This window comes from Pseudophryne corroboree, chromosome 1 (genome assembly GCF_028390025.1).
Source record: "Pseudophryne corroboree isolate aPseCor3 chromosome 1, aPseCor3.hap2, whole genome shotgun sequence".
Classification (NCBI taxonomy): Eukaryota; Metazoa; Chordata; class Amphibia; order Anura; family Myobatrachidae; genus Pseudophryne; species Pseudophryne corroboree.
The window spans coordinates 869466481-869482689 of record NC_086444.1 but is presented as its reverse complement, the minus strand read 5'-3'; the positions used below and the strand labels follow the sequence as shown (position 1 = coordinate 869482689).

The window sequence follows — 16209 nt, the reverse complement described above, 5'->3', positions numbered from 1 at the left end:
TTTATTAAGCTCCAGAATAAATGCTATGTCTATTTCTGCTAGGCGGCTCTTGTGGACCCGACAGTGGACGGGAGATGCCTATTCAAAGCGGCATATGGAGTCCTTGCCTTACAAAGGGGAGGAGCTGTTTGGAGACGGCCTCTCGGACCTTGTCGCTACGGCTGGTAAGGCGAATTTCTTACCTTATGTCCCCCCGCAGCATACAAAAAAGGCACCTCATTATCAAATGCAGTCCTTTCGTTCCAATAAAAACAAAAAGGTACGGGGATCGTCCTTTGTTGCCAGAGGGAAAGGTAGGGGAAAGAAGCTGCACACAGCTAGTTCCCAAGAGCAAAAGTCCTCCCCTGCCTCTGCAAAGTCCACCGCATGACGCTGGGGCTTCCCGGGGGGAGGCAGATATAGTGGGGGCTCGTCTTCGGTTTTTCAGCCACGTCTGGGTTCACTCACAGGTGGATCCCTGGGTATTAGAGATTGTTTATCAGGGATACAGGCTGGAATTCGAAGACTTGCCTCCTCGCCGGTTTTTCAAATCGGCTCTGCCGGCTTCCCTGTCAGAGAGGGAGCTAGTGTTGGCGGCAATCCAAAAATAGTATATTCAACAGGTGATTGTCACAGTTCCTCATCTCCAGCAAGGAGAGGGATATTACTCGACCCTGTTTGTGGTTCCGAAACCGGACGGTTCGGTCAGACCCATTTTAAACCTGCAATCTCTGAACCTGTACTTGAAGAGGTTCAAGTTAAAGATGGAATCACTCAGGGCAGTCATCGCCAGCCTGGGGGGGGGGGGGATTGGATGGTGTCCCTGGACATAAAGTATGCATACCTTCATGTTCCGATATTCCCCCCTCATCAGGCGTTCCTGAGATTTGCAGTGCAGGACTGTCACTACCAATTTCAGACGTTGCCGTTTGGGCTTTCCACGGCCCCGAGAATTTTCACCAAGGTAATGGCGGAAATGATGGTGCTCCTGCGCAGGCAGGGGGTCACAATTATCCCATACTTGGACGATCTCCTTATAAAGGCGAGATCTCGGGAGAAGTTGCTGGACAGTGTGTCTCTGTCCATGAAGACGTTGCAGATACACGGCTGGATTCTCAATATACCGAAGTCCCAGCTAGTCCCTACAACGCGTCTTACCTTTTTGGGCCTGGTTCTAGACACAGACCAGAAAAAGGTTTTTCTTCCGATTGAAAAGGTTCAGGAGCTCATAGCCATGGTCAGGAACCTCTTAAAACCAAAAAAAGGTTTCAGTGCATCATAGCACGCGGGTCCTGGGGAAGATGGTGGCTTCATACGAGGCCATCCCTTTTGGCAGGTTCCATGCGAGGACCTTTCAATGGGACCTCTTGGACAAGTGGTCCGGGTCCCATTTACGAATGCATCAAAGGATCACCCTGTCTCCCAGGACCAGGGTATCTCTCCTGTGGTGGCTGAACAGTGCTCACCTGCTAGAGGGTCGCAGGTTCGGCATTCAGGACTGGGTCCTGGTGACCACGGACGCAAGCCTCCGAGGCTGGGGATCAGTTACACTGGGAAGAAATTTCCAAGGTCTCTGGTCAAACCTAGAGACTTGTCTCCACATCAACGTCCTGGAGTTGAGGGCCATATACAACGCCCTGTGTCAAGCGGAGGAATTGCTTCGGAGAAATACGGTTCTGATTCAGTCGGACAACGTCACGGCAGTGGCTCATATAAACCGGCAAGGCGGAACAAGGAGTAGAGTGGCCATGGCAGAAGCGACCAGGATTCTACGCTGGGCGGAAGGCCATGTAAGCGCACTATCAGCAGTGTTCATCCCGTGGGTGGACAACTGGGAGGCGGACTTCCTCAGCAGGCACGACCTGCATCCGGGAGAGTGGGGACTTCATCAAGAAGTCTTCGCACAGATCACGGATCGATGGGGACTGCCTCAAATCGACATGATGGCATACCGTCTCAACAAAAAGCTAAAGCGGTATTGCGCCAGGTCATGGGACCCTCAGGCGGTAGCGGCAGACGCTCTGGTGACACCTTGGGTGTTCAGATTGGTCTATGTGTTTCCTCCTCTTCCTCTCATACCCAAAGTGTTGAGAATAATAAGAATGAGCAGGGTCAGAACAATCCTCATTGTTCCAGATTGCCCACGGAGGACTTGGTATCCGGAGCTGCAAAAGTTGCTCACAGAAGATCCGTGGCCTCTTCCTGTAAGGCAGGACCTGCTGCGGCAGGGGCCCAGTCTGTTCCAAGACTTACAGCGGCTGCGTTTGACAGCATGGCGGTTGAACGCCGGATCCTGGCGGAAAAAGGAATTCCGGAGGAAGTCATTCCTATCCTGTTCAAGGCTAGGAAAGACGTGACGTTAAAACATTATCACCGTATATGGCGGAAATATGTTTCTTGGTGTGAGGCCAGAGCTGCTCCTACGGAGGAGTTCCATTTGGGCCGTCTGCTTCACTTCCTTCAAACAGGAGTGACTTTGGGCCTAAAATTAGGGTCCATAAAGGTCCAAATTTCGGCCTTATCCATTTTCTTTCAAAGAGAATTAGCCTCTCTTCCTGAAGTACAGACTTTTGTGACGGGGGTGCTGCATATTCAGCCTCCGGTGGCGCCTTGGGATCTTAACGGGGTGTTACGTTTCCTCAAGTCACCTTGGTTTGAACCACTCAAAACTGTGGAGTTGAAATACCTCACGTGGAAAGTGGTCATGTTGTTGTCATTAGCTTCGGCTAGACTTGTTTCAGAATTGGCGGCTTTATCACATAAAAGCCCATACTTGGTTTTTCACGTGGATAGGGCAGAGTTGAGGCCTCGTCCTCAATTTCTGCCAAAGGTGGTCTCATCTTTTCATGTAAACCAACCTATTGTCGTGCCTGTGGCTACACGGGACTTGGAGGATTCCGAGTCCCTGGATGTGGTCAGGGCTTTGAATATTTATGTGACCAGAACGGCTAGAATCAGGAAGACTGAAGCTCTGTTTGTTCTGTATGCGGCCAACAAGGTTGGCGCTCCTGCTTCAAAGCAGACTATTGCTCGCTGGATCTGTAACACGATTCAGCAGGCGCATTCTACGGCAGGATTGCCGTTACCGAAATCGGTTAAGGCCCATTCCACTAGGAAAGTGGGCTCTTCTTGGGCGGCTGCCCGAGGGGTCTCTGCATTACAGTTGTGCCGAGCAGCTACTTGGTCGGGGTCTTTCACCTTTGCAAAGTTCTATAAGTTTGATACCCTGGCTGAGGAGGACCTCCTGTTTGCTCAATCGGTGCTACAGAGTCATCCGCACTCTCCCGCCCGTTTGGGAGCTTTGGTATAATCCCCATGGTCCTTACGGAGTCCCAGCATCCTCAAGGACGTTGGAGAAAATAAGATTTTACTTACCGGTAAATCTATTTCTCGCAGTCCGTAGAGGATGCTGGGCGCCCGTCCCAAGTGCGGACTTCTTCTGCAAGACTTGTATATAGTTATTGCTTACATAAGGGTTATGTTATAGTTTATTGGTTGATTAGTGGCTATGTTGTTGTTCATACTGTTAACTGGGTAGTTTATCACAAGTTATACGGTGTGGCTGGTATGGATCTCGCCCTTAGATTTACAAAAATCCTTCCTCGTACTGTCCATCTCCTCTGGGCACAGTTTCCCTAGCTGAGGTCTGGAGGAGGGGCATAGAGGGAGGAGCCAGTGCACACCCAGAGTCCAAAGCTTTCTTAAAGTGCCCTATCTCCTGCGGAGCCCGTCTATTCTCTATGGTCCTTACGGAGTCCCAGCATCCTCTACGGACTACGAGAAATAGATTTACCGGTAAGTAAAATCTTATTATTTTTCAAGTAATCTTCCCAAGCGCACTTTTTCTGTTAGTAGAGCATAATGAATTTGATTAGGGAAAATCTGAGATCATTTGCAACTGTTTATATCCAGTCACTGACTAGTTGTTCTTATAACCTGTCGCTGCTCTTACTGACTGCTATTTACTTACATTCCTTACTGACGTCTGGAGGATTTCATCAGTTTCTAGAACTATCTCCTCTGCACTGTATTGTTTTTACATCTATTTGCAGCTTTGCCTTTCCTTGTCTTACATACGTGTATTATACTACCCCACTGTGGCAATAGCTGAGCGTAACAATTTGAGTTGCAGAGTTAAAGGAAAAATTATTATAGCACATTCAACCCAGTTAATGTATAAATGCCATACATTTGGAACACAACATAAATAAAATGCCTGCTGGTGTCACATACTAGCTGCTTTTAAATACTATCACTACACATATCATAATATACAATAGTGTAAGTATTATGTTATTTATTGTGTAACTAGTGCATCTCGCTTGGTTTTACTGTTGCCACAGGCAATAGGTTTGCTTTGTTATTAAATAAGTATTAACAAGTGCCTCTTATGTTAACTCTAGCATGTTTTTGTTTGATACAATGTCTCCTTTAATAAAGAAACAAACAGTGCTCCCAAAATGCTAATAATTATAATACTGGAATGTATCATTTTAATTGTAACAAGTGAAAGCGTCAATGTCATACTGACTCATACAGAAAACTCATTTTACAAATAATATAAAATAGCACCTGAATATACAGAAATTACTATAGTAAAAGTAAAATAATTTTTTTTTGTAGGCAAATGATGGAATGCCAGGTTTCATAAATCACACAAAAGATGGATAAAGTAAAATAAAAACTACTTTGATACATCAAATAAACTCAAGGAGGAGTGCATAATTTCACTAGAGACATACATTAGCATAATAGAGGAAAAGACGTATGTCACTTCTAATTATGAACTTCATGAGTTCCAAATAATGTAAAACTATACATGTATCCGTTCTTTTACTGAACGATATTAACAAGAAAAAATTATATGATGACATGTTGAGCCCAACACGAAGTGTCTGGTAAGTAGCTCCTATGTGATGTTTATGGGTCCTGGAATGGAATACGGTCGTTAGGTTGACTACTGAAGGTCGACGTGCATTAGGTCGACATGTAGGTTGACAGGTCAAATGGTTGACATGCGTTTTTCAAAAAAAATTCTTTCTTAATTTTTGGGATTTTTCCATACTTGTGATCCACGTGGACTACGATTGGAACGGTAACCTGTACCAAGCGAAGCGAGGCACCTTGCCCCACTGTGCACTAATTGGGGTTCCCAGTCACTTTACGACGAAAAGGATACCAAAAACAGTCCAAAAACTCATGTAGACCTTTTCACCTGTCGACCTAATTCCCATGTCGACCTAAGTTGAGTCGACCCAACGATCCATACACCCTGGAATAGTAAAGATGGATATATTTGCGGATACAGGAATGTAATGTCTCTGGTTTAAGCTACAAATTAAAATCTAGCCACGTGTCATTGAGGAGCAGAAACCCCCCCTCTTCCTAGATAGTGCAGGCAACATGTAACCTTTGCAATACGACTATTACAAAATGCTATTATTTTTGTATAACCTAAATGGGCTCACCACTGCATTGACATTGCTCATCCAATCTTAAAAACACATGCCAAATATATTGAAGAATATGTATAGGTTACTATTTAAATTTGATGCTCCTCCAGAATTCAGTGTCCATACCATTTGATTGATTAGATTGGTTATTTGTGTGTATTTTTAGTAAATAAAAAAACGACCTAAAAGTAATTGCACTTACATCATGTAAGCCATAATTTGTAATTAATCAAACTGTATCTAAATCAATAATTTGTTGTAAAACATTCAGCATTGTTGTGTGATTAGCCTTATTGCAGGGCATTGGGAAACCATTGCCCTGCAATTTGTGTCCATTGCCATTGCCCACAATTTGTGTCCATTCCAAGTACCTTTGGTGATCAAGACAGGTTAAAAAAAACTCCAATCTTAATGCAGGGAACCATAACGTGAACATTTACTTAATCCGTAACGGTTGTCTGTTCATAAAAATAGCATTATTAATTACTTTTTAACAAAGATTATTTTTGCTTTAACTGTTCTGACACCACTGAATCGTGTTCAGACCTATTTTCAAGCATCCAGCTGCTTGTTTTGTTAGTGCATTTATTGAATTGAATTACCGGACAGCAGGAGAGTTGTAAACTGTTTCAGTTTTGCACATTGAAGGGCTGCTGCTTGGCTTTCCATGGTGGACCTCGCTTTCAATCACTACACACAGGTGAATGACAAACAGATGTGTCCTCGTACATCATTGCTGCAGTCGCAGCAAACAGCTCCTTTTGGCGTGCCAGGTCCCGTGCAGCTCTGCAAGCTTCAGGTTTTGTTGAAAATTCGTCTTTGTCGCACGCGATGCAGCTAAGACGCACTAAGAGGCTGTGCTGGTTAGTTTATTTGACACACTTATATTTGTGAGTCTCTGAATCTGTATTCGAAGTGATACAGTGTAGCAAGCGCAGACGTTTTCCAATACAAGTTCTGTTTTACTCTGTATACAGACTCAGTCACACACACACAATATACAAGTGTCACACATCGAATTACTCAACATAGTCTTCTGGTGCATCCTAGTCACGTTGAGTGGGACTAGGATGAATTTTCTACAAAAAAAGGCTTACAATGCTGTCAGACTTGCACTGGACCTGTTAGCTCACTTGTGCCAGGTATTTCCTGCTGCATGGCGTATTGTGACTAGATATGAGGACAGATGTGCAATGAGTGGTACCAGTGCCATTATCGTTCTACTGGACGTCCCCATTCAGACTGTAGTCCTTCAAATGCCGTATGTTATTGGACATCATGTTTAAGTTCCATGACCCCACTTCTGGGTACTCCTGTCTGCAAACTACTCCGTCTGTCCACCACTTTCCCACTCCACCTCGCTTCCAGCCTGTGCTGATACCTCTCCCTTGTTCTATGTTTGTAGATCAAACATTTGTTTATAATCTAGTTCCACTCTACTGCTGAATTCACAGGTTTCTATTAGCCAGGCAGCAGGAGATTTGTAAACTGCTTTAAATAATCTGTTTGTACAAAACCTGATTCAGTGGGTGGCATCGATATAATGTAGCTAATAGTACCAGAATGTCTTTTTATTTAAAAGTAGGAAAAAAAAATAAAACACACACACATACACATAGCAAAGGTCCATGCTGTGATGAAAAAAACCATAATTACATTTGGTTTCTGCTACTATATCTAAAGATGTGTACACACGGTGAGATTTTCTTTCGATTTTGACTATATAGTCAAAATCGCAAGAAAAGTTAGTGCAAATCGCAAGGTGTTATGCCGCTTGCGATCCCAATTCGATCCCGATGCGCACTCCTGCGGGGTCGGCATCGCAAGAAAAGACTGTGCAGGCAAGTCAATCCTTGCTAGATCTGTGTACTATCTAGTTCATCTCGCATGTCTATTACATCTCACATAAGCCAAAATCTCACATAAGCCAAAATCGTAAGCACACATAGTCCATATCTCAAGAAAAGTTAGTCAAAATCGGTGGTGCTGGGCTCCGGGGAGTTCAGGGGAAATCGCGAAGTGAAAATCGGGCATAGCAAGGATATCTCGTGTGTACACACCTTAAGATTTTCCCATTTTGTTAACTGGAGTAAACAAACACTCCGTGTAAAATTTTCTGAAACTGTCTTCACACTGAGTTAGTGGTTACCATGACAACCAAAGAGTTCAGCTCGAGGCCTTTTACTCTGTATCTTTAGCATCACTTAAATTCAGCTCAGAGCTTTTCCAAAAATAGCTAGCTAGTTTGGAAAGTGTGCTATGTAAGTGTATTTTATCAGATATCACCTGTAAAACCACAATTTTATGTATTCCAATATAAAAGCATAGAAGCATGAAAACTTTGATACACATTATGGAACAATAAACCAGTTTTGTAGAGCTATTAGACAAACTTTCAACCGACGTTTTACTACCAATATATCCATGAGCAAATCCCAGTGTTTTTCAAACCATATTACATATATTAAAACGCAGAATACTTTGCTGTACAGGTTTGCAAACATAGGGCTCGATTCAATTATTTATTTATTTATTTATTTATTTATTAACAGTTTCTTATATAGCGCAGCATATTCCGTTGCGCTTTACAATTAGATGACAGTTGAATAGCGCTGGGAATTAGGCTGTAGCGCTATTCAGTACAGCGCAGTGGTAAGTCGGAGAATGCCCATTCTCTAGGACTAAACAGGGTGTTTTGTCGGGAGATCAGGCATTCTCTAGCTAAAGTGCCTAGCATGCCGCTGTTTCCGCTGCGCTAAGGGCAAAAATCAGCATCGCACCAGCACTTTTGTCGTATTTCTGCTCGCACCCCTCAAATTGTGCAAGAAGAAGTCCCGTCGTTGGGTGTCACATGGCCCTGTATTGAATAGTGCCAGAAGCTATTTCCCAGCGCTATTCAACTGTCATTGCATTGAATCGTGCTCTTACATCCCTCCATCCCAATATAATTTACCAGGATAGAAGTACTATCTATCCAAAAGCTGTGACACCCAGGATCTCAGGATGCAGGCACAACAGAATTAGGAAACTGCTGGAATATACCGTATATCTCGTAGTCAAGTGGTTCTAGTAGACAGATAGGGCAAGTAACAAAACGCTGTACTGTTCATTTTAAAGCAGAGCATTTTGGTTGTAGATATGTGCAAATTGGAATCACACTAACCGAGTATTTGATTCATTTTGGTTTGTCTAAACTAAACCAATATGGGATTTTTTTTTATTTTTTTTATAAAAGTAATGTGAGCATTACATTTGCAGAATTATGGTTTTTATTTGCAGTTATATGACATGAACTTGGTGAATGTTCTATGCATGGTTTTTGATACAGTTTTGGAGAAAGAAATAAAAACAACCACCTGTGACCATCTAAGTATTGCTGTACAGTGTAATAGTATGCAAACGTTCCACTTGCCATGATTATAGGAATGTTTTTCTATTTTAAACTGCATCTGAGCCTTGTGTTCTGGCAGGTCTGAAATCAAATGATTCCAGAGCTAACATGTTTTTGGCATCTGCACTGTATGTATAGTCTGAAGTGCCTCTCCTTATAAATAGCTGTTGATTTCTAGGGCATCGGCAGGAAATCTGGCTCTGTATAGTGTGGCATAAATGATATTGCAGCACTCGGTCTTGTCCTAGACGGTTTCATTTGTAAAGGGATTTGTATTGTTAGTATAAGTGAATTCTATAAATTGGCAAGAACATATCTAAACCTCCACTTCATGGTACTCAGGATGCATAATACAGATTACGCTGTTGAGTTTGTATTAATCTTAACAAGCATGCTTACATTTGATTCAGAAAGATACTGAATGTATAGACTGATAAAAACCTTGTGTTTGAAAGTAACTACATTCAAATTGTCCTTTAATAATAATAATTATATTTTCATGGTTTTTTTAAAAATAGTAAATGATCCATTTTGTTCTTTTTCCTCCACTTTTTTTTTTTTTTTTTTTTTTTTTAAACAGCAGCTATGCAGCCCACAGAACGTGAATTGCAGGGATCTAGAAGGTCGCCATTCAACCCCATTACACTTTGCAGCTGGCTATAACCGGGTTTCTGTTGTGGAATATCTACTAAACCACGGTGCTGATGTGCATGCCAAAGACAAGGGGTAGGAGACTTTGCATTCACATTCTTTGACATTTGGAAAAATAATGAACTATAAAGGGAGTGTTATTTAATTATTCTATGTTAATTATCTAAATGTGATGCAGTGTAATTGAAGGCTGATTTTATACCATTACATTTTCTTACTACAATACCTATATGAGATCTTTTTGTCTGTACTTTCAAATGCTGGTCACGAGTAGCAGTCATGGATATTTAAACCAATAATAGGCAGCGCTGCTCTATGAATATTCCTCTAGTTGTAAGGTAATACTCAGAGCAGCACTGCCTATTACTGGTTATGTTCTACTTAAAGGTATTTTAGCAGCAGCTCTTACATTATCTCACTGCTGTTTTATATTAGTATCATTTAGAAGTTATGGTTATCCACAATAGTGAAATGTAGCACCAGAGTTTTTGGGGTATATTCAATTGAAGTCGAAAGCTGCCGTCTGTCGAAAAGGCTGCAGTTTTCGGCTTTTTTAGGTCGGAAAGGGTTCCGACCTATTCAATATAACCCCAAATTATTTGACAAGTCGAGGAATTCGACTTGTCGAAAAGCACGTGGATCGGCGGAATAGCTGCCGATCCGCGTGCTTCTGTCACAATTTTGACCCCCTTTTCAACCATCTCAATCCGACTTTAAAAACAGTCGGATTGAGATGAGGGAGCCGAGAGGGGGGAGAGCCACGGGCAGACGGGGGAGAGCAGCGCTACAGCAGCGGCTATAGCAGCTTAGCCGGAGGATGTGTCACAGCCGCTGCTCACAGCAGCGTCCACCCGGCTCCCAGCTCCCGCATCTCAATTCGACTTTAAAAAAAGTCGAATTGAGATGGCATTGAATAGCCCTTGTCGGATCCATTCTGACAAATGAATGTCGGAATAGATCCAACTTCAATTGAATATACACCTCTGTGTTTAGTCATGGATCTCTGGCCGCATTTACCTTTATACTGTACTAATTGCACTTGCTGGTCCTCTGCTCTTCTCTAGCCTCTTTGCTAAACCTACCTCTTCACCTAGCCTTCTGCATCCTTTTCAGTCGACATGCCATCTCCCTTATCATATACAAAGCTTGTACAATATCTTAGTTTAATATTCCCCAATTCTAACAATTGGTTTATTACAAATATATGATTTTGAATGTCTCTTCACTCGTATATAACTCAGATGACTTGAACTAAAATGCCTTTTGTATTTTCACTATGTTCTACTTAAGGAAAGTGCATGGATGCATATTAAATTAATAAATTAGTACGCATTTATACCTGCAGAGATAACTGTCCCTTGCAACCTATTATTGTAACCTCCTGTCTGTTAGCTATTAAGTGCGTTTTGTCCATTATATTTTAATCAGTGTTTTCTATTACTGTTGTGAGCTGGCTCTTCTCTTTACTGCTTTGAAAACACAGCAGTTTATTTATATCACAGGAGTCTAATGGATATCTAGCTCCACCATAATTAGTAGAGATGTGCGGGTTTGGATTTACTTGTTTCTTAACTCCAGATTATTTCTTATTGGCTATCCAAAACATGTGACGTCCGAGAGCCAATAAGATGCTGTTTTGAGATCTGGGTAAATTCGAACCCGCACAGCTGTAATAATTAGCCCTATATAGGAGAATGCACAGCAAATGTGGTAGTTGATGTGACCTAGCAAAATCTTTTACAGGTTTAACGTTCCTATTTATATTGTCAGGGATTGCATTGAAACTGTCTGACAAATGGGAAAAGCACACCTTCAAAAATATATATATATTTTTTTTTCTCGGGGGGAGGACTTCAGTTACCTTCCTTAATTTTATGAACTTTTATTTATGTAGCTATATGGAGGGGGTTCAGTGCCACTTGTGAGGTGTCTTCTAGCAACAGTATGGGTTATCAAAATTAGTCTATTGGGTAGGTACTCCCTAAAGTTAAGGGCGTCTGCTAACCTCTAAATGTACAAGCAATGCCAAGCTACTGTGTAAATGGAACATAAAACAGGTGAAGAGAGGTACCAGCGACTGGATGTGTCAAGTTTATAGCAAGAAAATATTGAGGTCATAGAAAATAGGTTAAAAGTGGATCAGATAGCCCAAGTAAAATTATAACATTTTATTTTTGCAAAAGCTGGATATATAAAAATGGGAGGACAAGGATTTTACATGTAGATATTTAAAAATATGTATATACTGTAAATATGTACATAAAAAATAAGAATTTACTTACTGATAATTCTATTTCTCGGAGTCCGTAGTGGATGCTGGGGTTCCTGAAAGGACCATGGGGAATAGCGGCTCCGCAGGAGACAGGGCACAAAAAGTAAAGCTTTATGATCAGGTGGTGTGCACTGGCTCCTCCCCCTATGACCCTCCTCCAAGCCTCAGTTAGGATACTGTGCCCGGACGAGCGTACACAATAAGGAAGGATTTATGAATCCCGGGTAAGACTCATACCAGCCACACCAATCACACCGTACAACCTGTGATCTAAACCCAGTTAACAGTATGATAACAGAGGAGCCTCTGAAAGATGGCTCCCTACAACAATAACCCGATTTAGGTAACAATAACTATGTACAATTATTGCAGACAATCCGCACTTGGGATGGGCGCCCAGCATCCACTACGGACTCCGAGAAATAGAATTATCGGTAAGTAAATTCTTATTTTCTCTATCGTCCTAGTGGATGCTGGGGTTCCTGAAAGGACCATGGGGATTATACCAAAGCTCCCAAACGGGCGGGAGAGTGCGGATGACTCTGCAGCACCGAATGAGAGAACTCCAGGTCCTCCTTAGCCAGGGTATCAAATTTGTAGAATTTTACAAACGTGTTCTCCCCCGACCACGTAGCCGCTCGGCAGAGTTGTAATGCCGAGACCCCTCGGGCAGCCGCCCAAGAAGAACCCACCTTCCTTGTGGAGTGGGCATTTACCGATTTTGGCTGTGGCAGGCCTGCCACAGAATGTGCAAGCTGAATCGTACTACAAATCCAGCGCGCAATAGTCTGCTTAGACGCAGGAGCGCCCAACTTGTTGGGAGCATATAGTATAAACAGTGAGTCAGATTTCCTGACTCCAGCTGTCCTTGAAATGTATATTTTTAAAGCTCTGACAACGTCCAACAACTTGGAGTCCTCCAAGTCGCTTGTAGCCGCAGGCACTACAATAGGCTGGTTCAGATGAAATGCTGACACCACCTTAGGGAGAAAATGCGGACGAGTCCGCAGTTCTGCCCTGTCCGAATGGAAAATCAGATATGGGCTTTTGTAAGATAAAGCTGCCAGTTCTGACACTCTCCTGGCCGAAGCCAGGGCTAGTAGCATGGTCACTTTCCATGTGAGATATTTCAAATCCACATTTTTTTAGTGGTTCAAACCAATGAGATTTGAGAAAGTCCAAAACAACATTGAGATCCCACGGTGCCACTGGAGGCACCACAGGGGGCTGTATATGCAGTACTCCCTTAACAAAGGTCTGGACTTCAGGAACTGAAGCCAATTCTTTCTGGAAGAAAATCGACAGGGCCGAAATTTGAACCTTAATAGATCCCAATTTGAGACCCATAGACAATCCTGATTGCAGGAAATGTAGGAATCGACCCAGTTGAAATTCCTCCGTCGGAGCACTCCGATCCTCGCACCACGCAACATATTTTCGCCAAATGCGGTGATAATGTTGCGCGGTTACTTCCTTCCTTGCTTTAATCAAGGTAGGAATGACTTCTTCCGGAATGCCTTTTCCCTTTAGGATCCGGCGTTCAACCGCCATGCCGTCAAACGCAGCCGCGGTAAGTCTTGAAACAGACAGGGACCCTGCTGAAGCAGGTCCCTTCTCAGAGGTAGAGGCCACGGATCCTCCGTGATCATCTCTTGAAGTTCCGGGTACCAAGTCCTTCTTGGCCAATCCGGAGCCACTAGTATCGTTCTTACGCCTCTTTGCCGTATAATTCTCAATACTTTTGGTATGAGAGGCAGAGGAGGAAACACATACACCGACTGGTACACCCAAGGCGTTACCAGCGCATCCACAGCTATTGCCTGCGGATCTCTTGACCTGGCGCAATACCTGTCCAGTTTTTTGTTGAGGCGAGACGCCATCATGTCCACCATTGGTCTTTCCCAACGGGTTACAAGCATGTGGAAAACTTCTGGATGAAGTCCCCACTCTCCCGGGTGAAGGTCGTGTCTGCTGAGGAAGTCTGCTTCCCAGTTGTCCACTCCCGGGATGAACACTGCTGACAGTGCTATCACATGATTCTCCGCCCAGCGAAGAATCCTTGCAGCTTCTGCCATTGCACTCCTGCTTCTTGTGCCGCCCTGTCTGTTTACATGGGCGACTGCCGTGATGTTGTCCGACTGGATCAACACCGGTTTTCCTTGAAGCAGAGGTTCTGCCTGGCTTAGAGCATTGTAGATTGCTCTTAGTTCCAGAATGTTTATGTGAAGAGACGTTTCCAGGCTCGACCACACGCCCTGGAAGTTTCTTCCTTGTGTGACTGCTCCCCAGCCTCTCAGGCTGGCGTCCGTGGTCACCAGGATCCAATCCTGTATGCCGAATCTGCGGCCCTCCAATAGATGAGCACTCTACAACCACCACAGAAGAGATACCCTTGTCCTTGGAGACAGGGTTATCCGCTGGTGCATCTGAAGATGCGACCCTGACCATTTGTCCAGCAGATCCCTCTGTAAAACTCTTGCGTGGAATCTGCCGAATGGAATTGCTTCGTAAGAAGCCACCATTTTTCCCAGGATTCTTGTGCATTGATGTACAGACACCTTTCCTGGTTTTAGGAGGTTCCTGACAAGTTCGGATAACTCCTTGGCTTTTTCCTCCGGGAGAAAAACCTTTTTCTGAACCGTGTCCAGAATCATCCCTAAGAACAGCAGACGTGTTGTCGGAATTAACTGGGATTTTGGAATATTTAGAATCCACCCGTGCTGCTTTAGCACTTCTTGAGACAGTGCTAGTCCCATCTCTAGCTGTTCTCTGGACCTTGCCCTTATTAGGAGATCGTCCAAGTATGGGATAATTAATACGCCTTTTCTTCGAAGAAGAATCATCATCTCGGCCATTACCTTGGTAAAGACCCGAGGTGCCGTGGACAATCCAAACGGCAGCGTCTGAAACTGATAGTGACAGTTCTGTACGACGAACCTGAGGTACCCCTGGTGTGAGGGGTAAATTGGAACGTGGAGATACGCATCCTTGATGTCCAAGGATACCATAAAGTCCCCTTCTTCCAGGTTCGCTATCACCGCTCTGAGTGACTCCATCTTGAACTTGAACTTTTTTATGTACAGGTTCAAGGATTTCAGATTTAGAAAAGGTCTTACCGAGCCATCCGGCTTCGGTACCACAAATAGAGTGGAATAATACCCCTTTCCTTGTTGTAAAAGGGGTACCTTGACTATCACCTGCTGAGAGTACAGCTTGTGAATGGCTTCCAAGACCGTCACCCTGTCGGAGGGGGACGTTGGTAAAGCAGACTTCAGGAAACGGCGAGGTGGAGACGTCTCTAGTTCCAACCTGTAACCCTGAGATATTATCTGCAGGATCCAGGGATCCACCTGCGAGTGAGCCCACTGCGCGCTGAAATTCTTGAGACGACCCCCCACCGCCCCCGAGTCCGCTTGAGAAGCCCCAGCGTCATGCTGAGGCTTTTGTAGAAGCGGGGGAGGGCTTCTGTTCCTGGGAAGGAGCTGCCTGTTGCAGTCTCTTCCCCTTTCCTCTGCCTCGTGGCAGATATGAATATCCCTTTGCTCTCTTGTTTTTAAAGGAACGAAAGGGCTGCGGCTCAAAAGTCGGTGTCTTTTTCTGTTGGGGAGTGACTTGAGGTAAAAAGGTGGATTTCCCGGCTGTAGCCGTGGCCACCAAATCCGATAGACCAACACCAAATAACTCCTCCCCTTTATACGGCAAAACTTCCATATGCCGTTTTGAGTCCGCATCACCTGACCACTGTCGCGTCCATAAACTTCTTCTGGCCGAAATGGACATAGCACTTACCCGTGATGCCAGTGTGCAAATATCCCTCTGTGCATCACGCATATAAAGAAACGCATCCTTTATTTGCTATAAAGACAGTAAAACATTGTCCCTATCCAGGGTATCAATATTTTCAATCAGGGACTCTGACCAAGCTACCCCAGCACTGCACATCCAGGCTGTCGCTATAGCTGGTCGTAGTATAACACCTGTATGTGTGTATATACTTTTTTGGATATTTTCCATCCTCCTATCTGCTGGATTTTTAAGTGCGGCCGTCTCAGGAGAGGGTAACGCCACTTGTTTTGATAAGCGTGTGAGCGCCTTGTCCACCCTAGGAGGTGTTTCCCAGCGCGCCCTAACCTCTGGCGGGAAAGGGTATAAAGCCAATAACTTCTTTGAAATTAGCAGTTTTTTATCGGGGGCAACCCACGCTTCATCACACACCTCATTTAATTCATCTGATTCAGGAAAAACTAATAGGTAGTTTTTTCACACCCCACATAATACCCTGTTTTGTGGTACCTGTAGTATCAGCAATATGTAACGCCTCCTTCATTGCCAAAATCATATAACGTGTGGCCCTACTGGAAAATACGGTTGATTCGTCACCGTCGCCACTGGAATCAGTGCCTGTGACTGGGTCCGTGTCGACCGACTGAGGTAACGGGCGTTTTACAGCCCCTGACGGTGTT

General features: G+C 44.0%; 1 protein-coding gene across 4 annotated transcripts in view; it reads left to right on the top strand.

Moving 5' to 3' along the window:
- LOC134914279 (poly [ADP-ribose] polymerase tankyrase-1) overlaps nt 1-16209 on the top strand; it is a 571272-nt gene that overhangs the window by 420144 nt on the left and 134919 nt on the right. For 3 of the 4 annotated variants that reach the window (XM_063920036.1, XM_063920037.1, XM_063920034.1), the window contains one exon: nt 9404-9549. In XM_063920036.1, coding sequence (XP_063776106.1) covers nt 9404-9549 — 146 coding nt within the window. The remainder of the gene's footprint in view (nt 1-9403; nt 9550-16209) is intronic. The other variant, XM_063920035.1, reaches the window with a different exon arrangement.